The sequence below is a fragment of the Tursiops truncatus genome, chromosome 4 (assembly GCF_011762595.2).
Source record: "Tursiops truncatus isolate mTurTru1 chromosome 4, mTurTru1.mat.Y, whole genome shotgun sequence".
NCBI lineage: Eukaryota > Metazoa > Chordata > Mammalia > Artiodactyla > Delphinidae > Tursiops > Tursiops truncatus.
In genome coordinates, this window is record NC_047037.1 from 98,286,886 (window position 1) to 98,300,194 (window position 13,309).

The window sequence follows — 13,309 nt, forward strand, 5'->3', positions numbered from 1 at the left end:
TCCTCTTCCCCATTCCCCCTAACCCAGTTTTACCATTTTAGCTATATTTATGTTTTAATATCCCCTACCATAATTTTTCCATTTCATTTTCTCTACTCCCACTTTAGAACTACCGAGTCTACATAATTACCAGAATTGTGTTTCATTTAAGTAATTTTAAGCTTTTTTCAGGTACTTTAAGAATAATATTTACTTGCACAAACATATACATTATTGATGTAATTCCTTTTTACCTACTACTATTCTGTTAATTTGTTAATGTCTCAGAGCTTTGTGTAGCCCATTTTAGTATATTTTTCTATGCCAAATAAAAAGTGCGTTATAGTTTCAAATTTTCAATGTCCATTTCCTTGTTCTTACCTAAGTGATGTATATTCTTATATTTGAATCACTCTTTCCATCTAATTTTGTTCTCTTCAGTTGTGTTGTCTTTTCCATCATCTCCTGTAGTTGTCTTTCTTTTGTTTCCTATCAACATTGCACTAGGTGCAACTATTAATGACAAGGGCCCTAACAGGTACTCACTGGTAGGATGCAGCTTTGAACATGTTTTGGTTTTGGTTGTGGTTTCAGTTTTGAATTTGTTCCTACCTCCCCCCAAGTTTTAGACAGTTTGTGAATGCCGTTAGATAGGGCCTGTGCCCTCCAGTTTGCCCTGGAACCCATGCCTGGCTTTCCTCTTAGGTTCATCCTGCTTCGTTCATTGGTGTTTCCTGCCAGGTCCTGATCCAGGGAGACATCTGAAGTTGCAACTCTTAGCCAAACGCTTGTTGTCTTTCATCTTCTACTTTGAATATGGAAGCTTGGTTTTTGCAGGGGGCTAGAGGGTGATAAAAATAAAACCAGGGAATACCCCCTCCATGAATAGAGAAGATATGAATTAGTTTCAAGCTCCGTTTTCCATCTGGAAAGATTTAGTTTGTTGTTTATCTAATCTGGTCATTTCATGTATGTTAATCCTTGCATTTTATTCCCTTTTCTGGAATCTTTTACATGTGTGTTCTTGTGAAATTTTCAAAAGTTGCTTTGAGATATTTTTTGGAATAAAAGTATTTTTGATATATGAACTGTGGCTTATATATAGTGTTTTTCATAGAATTAAGTATTGAAATTTAGATTCTACATATTATTTTTAGTATGCAATTACCACAAAGGTAATTTTTTTTAAAAAAGAAGAGAATGAAAGAGAAAGAATAAAGTAGGGATCTCTTAAGGAAGCAGGACCTAGAAAATATAAATCACTTAAAATTGAAAGAGCAAATAATCTTTTCATATGTAAACTTAATTAATATTTTTATTTATAGTGATTCCTTCAACTAGTCATTGCCATCCAAATGCTAACTAAATGAAAATTACAGGACACATAAAAATTCCAGAAAAGTCTAAACAAGATCTTCTATGGCCCAACATCTGGTTTCAGTCTTCAGTTAATGTCCTTCTAGTCCTTGTCATTATCTAATTTAATATTTATTTCAGTTCAATATCAAACCTTAAATGAAACTTCCTTCATTTTAAGCACCCTACTCCCAGAGGGAATAGCACCACTAGTACCCACTATTCAAAAATGCCTTGATTAGAAAGCGTTGGCTTTTCCCTTACCAAAAGTGGCTTTTAGTGACATTTTCTTGAGCCTGTTGTGCTCCAGAAGCAGGCTCTCATTTCGCCTCTCCTGGCGTAATCTCTAAGTGATACCTGAATGATCCAGTCTGCATCTAAAAATCTCGTTGTGTCTACCCCACAGCCCCCAAAACTGGACCTCATCCTTTTCTCCTGAATAAGTTCAGCCTTAGTACTCAGTATCAGCAAAAACTGGTCTGCATTCTCCATGCCTAATTTGAAAAAATCATCAGTGACCTCCAGTGTTGGCTTCTTTTGCTTCTCATTTATCATTTTCCCATGCTCCCCTGTCCCACCCTGAATTCACTTTCGATCCCTTTTAGTTTTGTCCTGCTCTCCTCAAAACAGGCTGTTCAGCCCGCTTCTCATGATAGTGCCAACTAGTGGTGACGCTGATGTACCACTGACATGTATATACCAATGTCTGCCATTTGACTTCATAGGCTCAGTATTTGCCCAGTGCCCTTCTGATCAGACTGAGCATCTAAAACCAAATATATGCTCATTAAAGCAATCCATGCAGTAACCCACAGGATTCCCTGTGGAGTAGTGTTACAGTAATGAATGAACCATTCTATTTATTCACCCTCACTGTAATCCAAAATTACACAGGGCTGATGCTCCCAGATTAACGCAGAGCAATAATACAATGTACTTCTATTCTGATCCTAAGAAAAACAAATGAGCTCATCATTGCTTGATGACTTATTTGTGGTTTACTGAGATTTGTTCTTTGCCTGTGTAATAAATGTCAAAGTTCTATTATACGTGTTATTTCAAGAAAAATAAGAGTGTTGTTGGGCAATAAATGATAGTGTGAAGTAAGCATTTGGGAAATGTGAAACACGTTGTCGCCCACACCCAGTGACTTGGACGAAGATAGGAGAACTTCTGTTCAAACAAAATATTTAATGTCGTATCTGAGAGCCAAATAAAACTCAAATTATTGACTAACCATTTTTTTTTTTTTCTGCTAACATAATGTTAATATAGCTTTTCCCCCTCATCCTTACCTCCTTACAACTGGAATACACATTAACAATTCAAATACCTGAGCCATACTGGATCAGAATCTCTGGGAACTAGCTTCTGGGGAATGTGCCATTTTAACGAATTCACAGGTGATTCTTTTGCACACTAAAATTCCAGCACCACCATCTCCTGGCATTCTTTCTGTCTCTCAAGAAGAGGGAGATCATTGTCGCTTTTTCAGAACCTCTGAAAACATGCTTTCCACTAACAGCTCCAATAAAGGCTGTGTCCAGGTTTTTGTGGGACTGTAGTTTTTTCAACTTGGGGAGGGCTTCTTTAAAACAAAAACAATATAAATGTATGGATACAAAATCAATCACAAAAGTGAATATTTATTTATAATGAGAAAAAAATCAAAATAAAATACCAGACCATGGAGTTTCAGGTTCCTTTCTTCTGAGATCTCTTTAGGTGATTTACCAGAGTGCTTAGGTAGAAATGCTTCCCAGTTATAACCTGTCTCCCTTCACCAACTTGAATACTTGATGGTTTTCAGAAACTCTCAACATTCACCAGAGTCCAGGTGAGGGAGAGGCTCTGTGACCGAAGCTCAGTAGCTTCATTCTAAATCTACCTGAAAATATAAGCTATGCACGGACAGGTCACTAACACCCATGGAAACCAGTCGAGACTAATAGTATTGATTGGTCACCCTGAACCATTTTCCTACTGACCTTGACTTGTCTCTGCTTCTCTCTACCTAGGACTTTACAATGACTTTTTATCTCAGGCATTACTGGAAAGATGAAAGACTTGCCTTTCCCAGCAAAACCAACAAAAGCATGACTTTTGATCACAGATTAATCAAAAAGATTTGGGTGCCTGATATCTTTTTTGTCCATTCGAAGAGATCCTTCATCCATGATACAACTGCGGAGAACATCATGCTGTGTGTACACCCTGATGGAAATGTCCTCTTCAGTGTCAGGTAAGGAGGGCTGTCTACTGCCTTTGGCTTCCTTATACCACACCATCTACACCAAAGCTGATGGGCCTCACTTCAGGCTAAACTCCCAATATTGCTGTATTTAGTAATGCTGGAGCTTGGGACACAAGCAGAAGATGTGATTTTTCCTGGTTCTAACTTCCAGGTTTTAAAGAATGGTTTCCTAGTCTAACTGTACCCACTCTGGGCATGTATTGGAGAATGATAGGAAATAAGGTTGGACAGAGTGGAGCTGAATTATGGAAATCCTTAAGAATCTGGCCCACAATTTTATAAGTATACAAAACTACTTTTCCTCCTCACCAACTCCACCCCACCCTGCACCCCAACAAGCAGTCTTGGAATCTTGGATCAACTAAATAATTTTGTTAACTATCTCCTTCATTTTTCACAGGAATATATAGTCATCATCCAAGTTACCCCTAGTTTCTTCATTTAAAAAATTTTGAAAATGAAAAAAAATTTTTAATTTAAAACATTTGTACTGACACTATGCTATAATATCCCTCCATCTTTAATATACCATATGTTTTTAAGCCTGAGTCCTGTGCTTACTGAGTGGCTTACCATAGGTAATCCTAAAAATGTTTGGTAAATCCAAGCAATTCATTTTTTTTATGTCTTAGAAATCCCAGAAGGATTCAGTAGTAAACTGAAAAAAACCAAAAAAATTAGCTTCCCAAAAGTTATCCATGCCCTAATCCCCAGAACCTGTGAAGGTTATTTTATAAGGAAAAAAAAAAAGATCTATGCAGATGTGATTAAATAAAGGGTCTTGAGATAGGGGAATTATTCTGGATTATCTGGATGGGTCCTAAATGCAATCATCTGTATCCTTGTAAGAGAAAGGCAGAGGAAGGATTTGACATACATGGACGAATAGAAAGCAGTGTGACCATGAAGACAGAGATTGGAGTGATGCAACCACTAGCCCCAGAATGCTGGCAGCTACCAGGAGCTGTGAGAAGCAAGGAATGAATTTCCCCCCTAGAGCCTCTGGAGGGAGCAGGGCCTTTCTAACACCTTGATTTCAGTCCAGTGATACTAACTTCAGACTTCTGGCCTCCAGAACTGTGAGAGAATACATTTCTGTCGTTTTAAGCCACCAAGTTTATGGTAATTTGTTACAATGGAAATAGGAAACCAATACAGATTCTTTTTGTTCATTAAAAACACCTTGCTCACTTTAGTACAAAGGTGCTATTACCAGATGTTTCATATGCTTTTTTTTAAAAAAAATGAAATTAAAGGAAAATACTACTTTCCATAGGACTTTTAAATCAGAAGCAACATAGGACTCTAATAAGTACTGGAATCAAGCGTTCCTAGGAATCAGAAGCCGATTGGCAGCATCTGGCCAAGGAATCAACTGATTTAAATTAATTATTTTGACGAGGCGATATCCACTGGAGAATTAACTCGAGGGATTATCCTTACCCTGCACATTCCAAAGAAAGATTTAGCTCTTGCCTGGTTCCTGGGAAATAACCTACAAGCCCTTGGAATATCCTGCCTGATAAGTATGTCTTTGTTTACCCGGAGGCCTTGAGCCGCACGGTATCAACTTGATCTCTGGAGGAGCTAAAACTAAGGTCAGCCATAACTATGTGACCAACCTTCAGTTAATATATACTTTGGACTCCAAAGCTTATGTAGCTTCCCTGGTTGGCAATTGTCCGTGCATGTTGTCACACATCATTGCTAGGAGAAGTAAGCACTGTCCATATACCTTCACTAGAACAGGACAGCTGGAAACTTGCTCCTGGTCTCTCCTGGAACCTACCCTATGCATCTTATTTCATTGCTGATTTTAACTGGTATCCTTTCATTGCAATGAACCATTAACTGTTAGTATAACAGCTTTGATGAGTTCTGTGAATCCTTCTAGTGAAACATTGAACCTGAGCTTGGTCTTGGAGAAGGACTCAAAACTGTTGTCTGCACAGCTATTTCAGCTGACAGCAGAGCCAGCTGAAGCCCAGCCAGTCACCTGGTTTCAGGCTTGGTTCTGACACCGTCTACTGACAAAGATTCTCTCTTTGACCAAATTCTACTCAGTCTCCTCTGAACTGTCTTCTCACCTAGGCCCTGCTCCCCTATTATCAATATCTGATCACCCTCCATATCTGATGAGGTTCCTCATCCACCCCCTAACCCCCAGCTGATATCTGATCACCCTGGCCCCCCTTCAGCAAGAATCCTGTTAGGTCCATTTAGCCAGAATCGCCCAAGCCCTGATGTTTCCTCTTGGTAATTGTTCATCCACTGACCTCCGCACCTCCACCCCACTCCCTCTTCCTTCACTATAAATTCCCACTCATTATATTTGGAGTTGAGCCCAATCTTTGTTACCCATTAAAAAAAAATTATAGTAGCCCTCCTAAATAGAGTCTGCCTACCATTCTTTAACAAGTATCATGCATAGTTTTTTCTTTAATAGTGCCTGCCTAATCTCCTTGGTTTTTAATTTATTCATATGTACTCTGAAGGAAGTAGACTCAAAGATTTCAGAAGTCCTTTCCAGCTTTAAAGTACAAGGAAGATGCCAAAATGAATATGTTTTGTGACACAAAGTTATCCAGACATCTCCCTGGCTTGGCATTTGGCTGCATGACTATTGACAGTAGAATTCAACCCCCGGCAGATAAAATGGTTCTACTCCTCTGATTAACTTGGATACACCATCGGTAGGACCAGCTGTTGCCTTTGTTTTTTGCAGACTTGCTCAGGGGCCTTTTAAGGAACCTCCGATCTGCTATTGCGGGTACCAAAGTTCAACAGCCTCTGCCTGAAGCCAGGAAAAGCTAAAAGGACATAAAATTTGAAAAAGCAGTCCTCATCAGTATGCAAGCCTTTCACTTGATAGCACCTGAATTACATGCTTAATAGCACGTAGATCTATAACTGAAAATGCTCCAGGCTTTCCCCTCACTCCTGGAAAGATAATTTCCTCAGGTAAACTTGCTTTGTGAAAGAAACCTTTACTCATAGGTTTTTATTACCACCATTCCAGCTCTTTATTACTGGAAACTATTTAAGTTTGCATCTTCCAGAAAGCAGAAAGTATTTAAATCTATTTAAAAGTCTTCTCACTTTGAAGTGTGTTTTTCTGAAAACACCCAGAAAATATAGAGGAAGCTGAGCAGGAAATGGTGAGATCAGAAGCAATTATTAGGGCAGGAATTCACTCGTTAACTGTGTCTTACGCAAATCACCTACCTTCCTGGGTTTGCTTCCTTATGGGTTACTTGGAAAGAAGATGGTAACACCTGTTTTGCATTAGTCTTGAAAGGCACTCAAAAGTGTCAGAGAGCTTCAATGCTGCATTGCTTATTTGACCATGTGGTTAAATGATCTGCAGTTTTCTTTTTCTCATTCTTGCTATAGGATAACTGTTACAGCAATGTGCTTTATGGATTTCAGCAGGTTTCCACTTGACACTCAAAATTGTTCCCTTGAACGGGAAAGCTGTAAGTCTTACTTCCCTATGGAGTATGTGTGGTCTGAACACACCATCACATACTTGCATATAAATAAGCATACTCTTAACAAGCATGTAAACATCTTGATAAATATATTTGTCCAAAACAGCTGGTTGGTTGGTTGGTTGGTTGGTTGGTTTTTTAGTAAGAATCATGATGGCAAATTGTCTCTCAAATGAGAAGATAGAAGATTCAAGGAAAAAAATGCTTTGATAACTACATATTCTGCAGTTTCCACAATGATTTTAAAGGAATAGCTCCCTAAAAAGTTGTATTCTTGCTAATGCTATTAACAGAGACGGGCAGATTTAGAAAGCTCCGCCATTTATGTTCCCGTATAAATCCCAGTCTTCCATTAAGTATGCTTTGTTTCCCTGGAAAAACCCAGCTCTAGACTTAAACCTCCTAATCAAAGCCCTGTCAGAGGGCATCTGAGCCAGCTCCCTGTCAATTACTTTGACCCACCAGCTATTTTTGACATGATATCTTAAAAGCTGACTGCAGTTTTCCATAATGTGGGTAAAATGCTGGGAATCTCAATGGATGTCTCCTACGTAGATGCTCCTCCCCAAATCCATTAGAAACTCTCTATAATAGTATTTGATTATAGAAGAAAATTCTATACAAGCCCAGCTCACTCTGGAATTTCATCCAATAGAGCTACAAAACTAAAGGGGCCTAAAGACTTGGCATCAGACCTGTGAGGGAAAGGCGGTGCTGTGACATCACAGTACACACAGACATGGAAACAGCTATTAGGAGAGTTTTAATGCGTCACGTGGGCACAGAAAAAGCTGCCACACTATGCCAGTAATCGGGGTCTAATTTTTGGAGGTTTTTTTTTCTTTTTGAAGATGTGGATATTATCAGTCTATTGGCAAACGTATATTTCAGAGCCATGACATTGGACCAGACCCCAGGGATACAGAACTGTATAAAACATGGTCATAGACCTCATGGAACTTACAAGAGCTTACTCCAATAAAAAGAATGTTATTTTCTTGTCTTAGATGCCTACAATGAGGAGGATCTAATGCTGTACTGGAAACATGGACACAAGTCCCTGAATACTGACGAGCATATTTCGCTTTCTCAGTTCTTCATTGAGGAATTCGGTGCATCCAGTGGATTTGTTTTCTATAGCAGCACAGGTACCGTATTTTATGTGGACAGTTCATCAGCATTTATTGAGCATCTACTGTCGGCAAAGTATGAGTGGAAAGACCCAAGTCCAAACAAGCATACCATTTGGCCAATAATATCATCCTTCTTTTATAGGCAGCCACCTCTACCTTTCCAATACAGGTGTTCCTCAACTTACGATGGGGTTACCTCCCAATAAATCCATCATAAGTTGAAGTGCATTTAATATACTTAACCTCCCAAATATCATAAGTAGCCTAGCTTACCTTTAATGTGCTCAGAACACTTATTCATCTAACTCAAATCCTATTTTGTAATAAAGTGTTGAATACCTTCTGTAATTTAATTGAATACTGTATTGAAAGTGAAAAACAGAATGGTTGTCTGGGTGCAGAATCGTTGTAAGTGTATCGGTTGTTTGCCCTCGTGATCTGGGGCTGACTGGGGGCTGGTTCGCTGCGGCTGCCCAGCATCACACAGAGAGCATATGGCCAGCCCGGGAAAAAGATCAAAATTCAAAATTGGAAGTACAGTTTCTACTGAATGTGTATGGCTTTCATACCATCATAAAGTCAAAAAATTGTAAGTCAAATCGTCTTAAGTCAGGGACCGTCTGTGTAGATTTCTGTCTTCGTCATATAACCACCTCTAACTAGATGCCTTGCTTCCTCTCGGCCCCTGCAGTCTACTCTTAATACGGCAGACAGAGTGTTCTTTTGAAAACATAAACAGCACAATTCTTCTCTGTTCAAAGCCCTCTGGTGTTTTTCCACCAAACTTACAGCAGAATTTAAGCTTCTCACCATGGCCTGCAAGGGCCCACATGATCTTTCTCTGCCTAAGGCTCTGACCTCAACAACTACCCCTGCCCCCTCTCCCTACTTCTTGTGTGTCTTCAAACACACCCATCTTATTCCATCTGCAGGGTTTCTGCTTTGGCCTTTTCTCTCTCTGCCTGGAATGTTTTCCCCTGATCTTTTGATGACCAGCTTCCTCATTTTGCTCAGAGCTTTGTTCAAATATCATCTCCTCAAAGAATGCTTTCCTAGGGCTTCCCTGGTGGCGCAGTTGTTGAGAGTCCGCCTGCCGATGCAGGGGACGCGGGTTCATGCCCCGGTCCGGGAAGATCCCACATGCCGCGAAGCGGCTGGGCCCATGAGCCATGGCCGCTGGGCCTGCGTGTCTGGAGCCTGTGCTCCGCAACGGGAGAGGCCACAACAGTGAGAGCCCCGCGTACCGCAAAGAAAAAAAAAAAAGAATGCTTTCCTAGCCATCCTATCTAGAATAGACTTCCCTCCTCACCATTTCCCATGTGTACTTGTCTTCACATCACTAACCATGTCCTGAAATACATCTCTATTTGACTGCCTTATTGTCTGAGTGCCTGACTAGAAAGAGTGCAGGGATCTGTCTGCCTTGTTCACCATCTCTTCCCCATTCTCTTGTTCACCTCGAATGTGCCTGGCGCATGATAGGTGCTCAATAAATAGCAGCTGAATCAATCGATCAATCAATCAATCAAGTACGTCACTGTGATGCCACACACATGCCAAAAGGGTATAAAGAGATTTATTACTCACATAATGAGGTTTTCTAGAGAGAGCAGGGCAGGCTCCTGAGAAGGTCTGAAAATGTCTGAGAGAACAGAAAAGGGTGCCTGACTTGGGGTTCTATGGTGGTTAGAAAGTGGGGCTAGGGTGAGGATTCCCTTAAATGGTGCAGTGTTTGCATGGTTTGATCTTCCCACCAGTGCCAAAGAGGTAACATCTGGCTTTCCTCCTAGCTTGCCCAGGTGTGGAACAGAAGGGGCAGTGGGGCTAGAAAGTTATCAGAAGTCAAATATGAAAAATGGACTCACACTCTATTTATTGCACTACCCAAAGTGAGGGCTCCACAACTTTTCAAAGCAGCACTACCTTTCCTGGTTGGTAAAGGGAGCTCTTCTTGGCTACAGCTTCAACAACAAAACCATCCCTAGTCTCCCCTTCCCAGAAGAACTGCAAGACAGAGCAACATTTCTCCTGCTGGGTTGCAAAAAAAAAAAAAAAATTCAGAAAATTATGAGTAAAGAAAGGACCTCGTTACCTAAATATATTTCAAGACTTAAAACCATATGCATTAATGTCTTTCTTTATGAAGTACTTTCACAGCTTTTCCTTATCTCTTTTAATCTCACAATAATTATATGAAGTTATAACGTCAGAGATGCTATTATTTCACTCTGCAACCATAATCAAAATTCTCAATTGCAAACCATAATGAAGTGGACTGTGACATGGGTAATACAAGACAATGAGTAGCTTAAAAAATGTATATTTTGACTTTAGAATGCACTATGTAGTGTATCTTTTATTAGCCTTGGTAATGAAATTGTTTGGTGTTCCTGAAACGTATCAACTGATGGTGAGAGAAACTCAGAACAAGTAGGAAAGAGAAGGGTAACCAGCAGTTAATTAAGAGTAGAATATTGGGCTTCCCTGGTGGCGCAGTGGTTGAGAGTCCGCCTGCCGATGCAGGGGACACGGGTTCGTGCCCCGGTCCGCGAAGATCCCACGTGTTGCGGAGCGGCTGGACCCATGAGCCATGGCCGCTGAGCCTGCGCGTCCGGAGTCTGTGCTCCGCAACGGGAGAGGCCACAACAGTGAGAGGCCCGCGTACCGCAAAAAAAAAAAAAAAAAAAAGAGTAGAATATTAGGCATGCAGTCTGCCAATTCGGTGTGGATTGACTAGGAGTACATCTTAGACTAAGTGCCTAAGTATTTACCTAATCTGTCTAAATAGGTTTGCCATCTTGAGTTACCTAAGAAATTACTACTGAGGAAGTAGAAGAGTTCTCCAACTTTGCAACATCTATGATTTAGTTTTATTTATTATTTTGACCTATAGTCTCTGTGATTTGAATAATTTTGTCTCAAAGTAAACTGCATTTATCATAGAAAAATTAATCTTACCACTTGTGCAACATCTATGATTTAGTTTTATTTATTATTTTGACCTATGGTCTCTGTGATTTGAATAATTTTGTCTCAAAGTCAACTGCATTTATCATAGAAAAATTAATCTTACCACTTATTTATAAAAGATATACTTTCATTTTTATCATTTCATTATTCACTGCCTTATTTTAGAAAAGGTTTAATAAGATTGACATCACAGCTATTGTGAAATAAAGCATGATATGAATCAGAAATGTGTGAGAAAGAAAAATGTAAAACAAGGGTAAGTTATGTTATAGAATATATGTGGTTATTAGAGAATGGCAGTCAGAGAAGTCCTATAGATGGTCCAAAAATATGGCTTTAAACTTCCTTGCAGCCAATGTGAAAAGGGAAACCTGAACAAAATGTGTGTGGATGTGACTACAATTTGTACTTTTGATCAGCACAAATTAATCAATATTACCAACGTGAGTTTATATAATTCCAACAACAAGCAAAAGAACATCATTTGGCTACTTTTTGGCAGACTTATCATAGATAAATTAATGGTACCCGTGAAACTTTGAAATAATAAAAAATAGTTTACGGATACTCCCTCCCCCTAGCTCTTCTTTGAATCCCTAGCTGTCTGGATCCTAACTTGGAATCCAGTGACCTAGTAGCTACTGTGAATCTTTTCCTTCACATAAAATATTTCATTTCATTTGTTATAGCTAATAAATAGTGTATTGGCTATTGCATCAGTCATTAGCCATGTACTGAAGACTTTCTCACCTGCAGAAACACTGCAAACACAGTATATTTTGGAGAAAGGTCTTTAAAGGCCATCCCATAAAATGTAATTACCATTCATCCCTGAACAGCAGGTATGAAATTTAAAGGAGGATCTTTGAGTCAGATAATTAAACAGACTGCAGTTCAGTTAGTTCAACAAACATTGGATGGAGTGCCAGGCCCAGGTCCTATGCCAATGCTGGGTAAACAAGGATGAGTGTGTTAAGTTCCATGTTCCCTAAGAGCTTGGAGTCTAAAGAAGCATGTTGTTTCACTAAGTGTGGGGTTTCCGCGAAGAAACCTGTTCTGATGAAAACTTTGGCTTTTTCTCACAGGTTGGTACAACAGGCTTTTCATCAACTTTGTGCTAAGGAGGCATATTTTCTTCTTCGTGCTGCAAACCTGTCTCCCGGCTGTGTTGATGGTAATGCTTTCCTGGGTTTCATTTTAGATTGACCAGAGAGCTGTTCATGCAAGAGGGTAAGTCTTTCCACACCTTTGTGAAATGTTAATATGGGAGAAATGTCGAGGAAGGTAAATAAAAAGGGTGGTAAGTGGAGAGGGAAAGAGACTGATGGTTTAGTAGGGATAGTTACTGATGTGGGCTCAGGTTACAGTATTTGGCTTGACAGCCTCAAGGGCAAATTGTAGTTGGACTCTTTCCTCGGGAATCCAGACATTAGCTATGAAGGCTGCACCAACTGACCAAAGCTGGATGATAGTAAGGAGAGAGGGTGAAATTATGAAGCATAAACAGCCTCACTTTATAAATGTCTCTCTTCTCCCTTTCAGGAAAACCTCCCTATCCCTTGCCCAAGTTCATTTCACTTCCCCTGACAAACCCGTACATCACAGAAGATTTCAATTCAAACCAATTCACCCTATACTACTGGTACCTTAATAAATTACTTCTTGGAGAAGGGGATGTTTGAATTTGGAAACATGAGCACTAGTTAGAAATTAGGGCGTAATCTAAACGCTAAAATCAGAATCAGCTGCAGTGGAATTTTAGGTATGGTGACACATTAGTGGGCAAGAGATTTCCGGTGGAGAAACATTTCCAGCCTCATTAACAGGTATATTATCTCCTCTATCTACATATGTTATATGCCACTGTCACACATACAGATTTATGGGAATGATTTCAGACTCAGCAGTTATTGAGTCCTTACAAAGTGGAGTTGCCAAGCTAAGCACTTAGATAACATGTTACTTAGTGGGAACCCAAGAGTCAATCCCACCTGCCTTCTTAGCTGGTTTGGGGCAGAACTCTATCATTTTGGTTGATTTTGTTCTTTCACCTGTAATGCTCTAACTAGAGAGAAGATTGTCATAAGTGGTTCATAATTATTGTAATTATCACGCAATTCATTCCA

General features: G+C 39.7%; 1 protein-coding gene across 1 annotated transcript in view; it reads left to right on the plus strand.

Moving 5' to 3' along the window:
- The window catches only part of GABRR3 (gamma-aminobutyric acid type A receptor subunit rho3), a 48,360-nt gene that overhangs the window by 17,975 nt on the left and 17,076 nt on the right, over positions 1-13,309 (plus strand). The window contains 4 exon segments of the mRNA XM_073804648.1: positions 3,354-3,577; positions 6,983-7,065; positions 8,088-8,228; positions 12,269-12,413. Coding sequence (XP_073660749.1) covers positions 3,354-3,577; positions 6,983-7,065; positions 8,088-8,228; positions 12,269-12,413 — 593 coding nt within the window.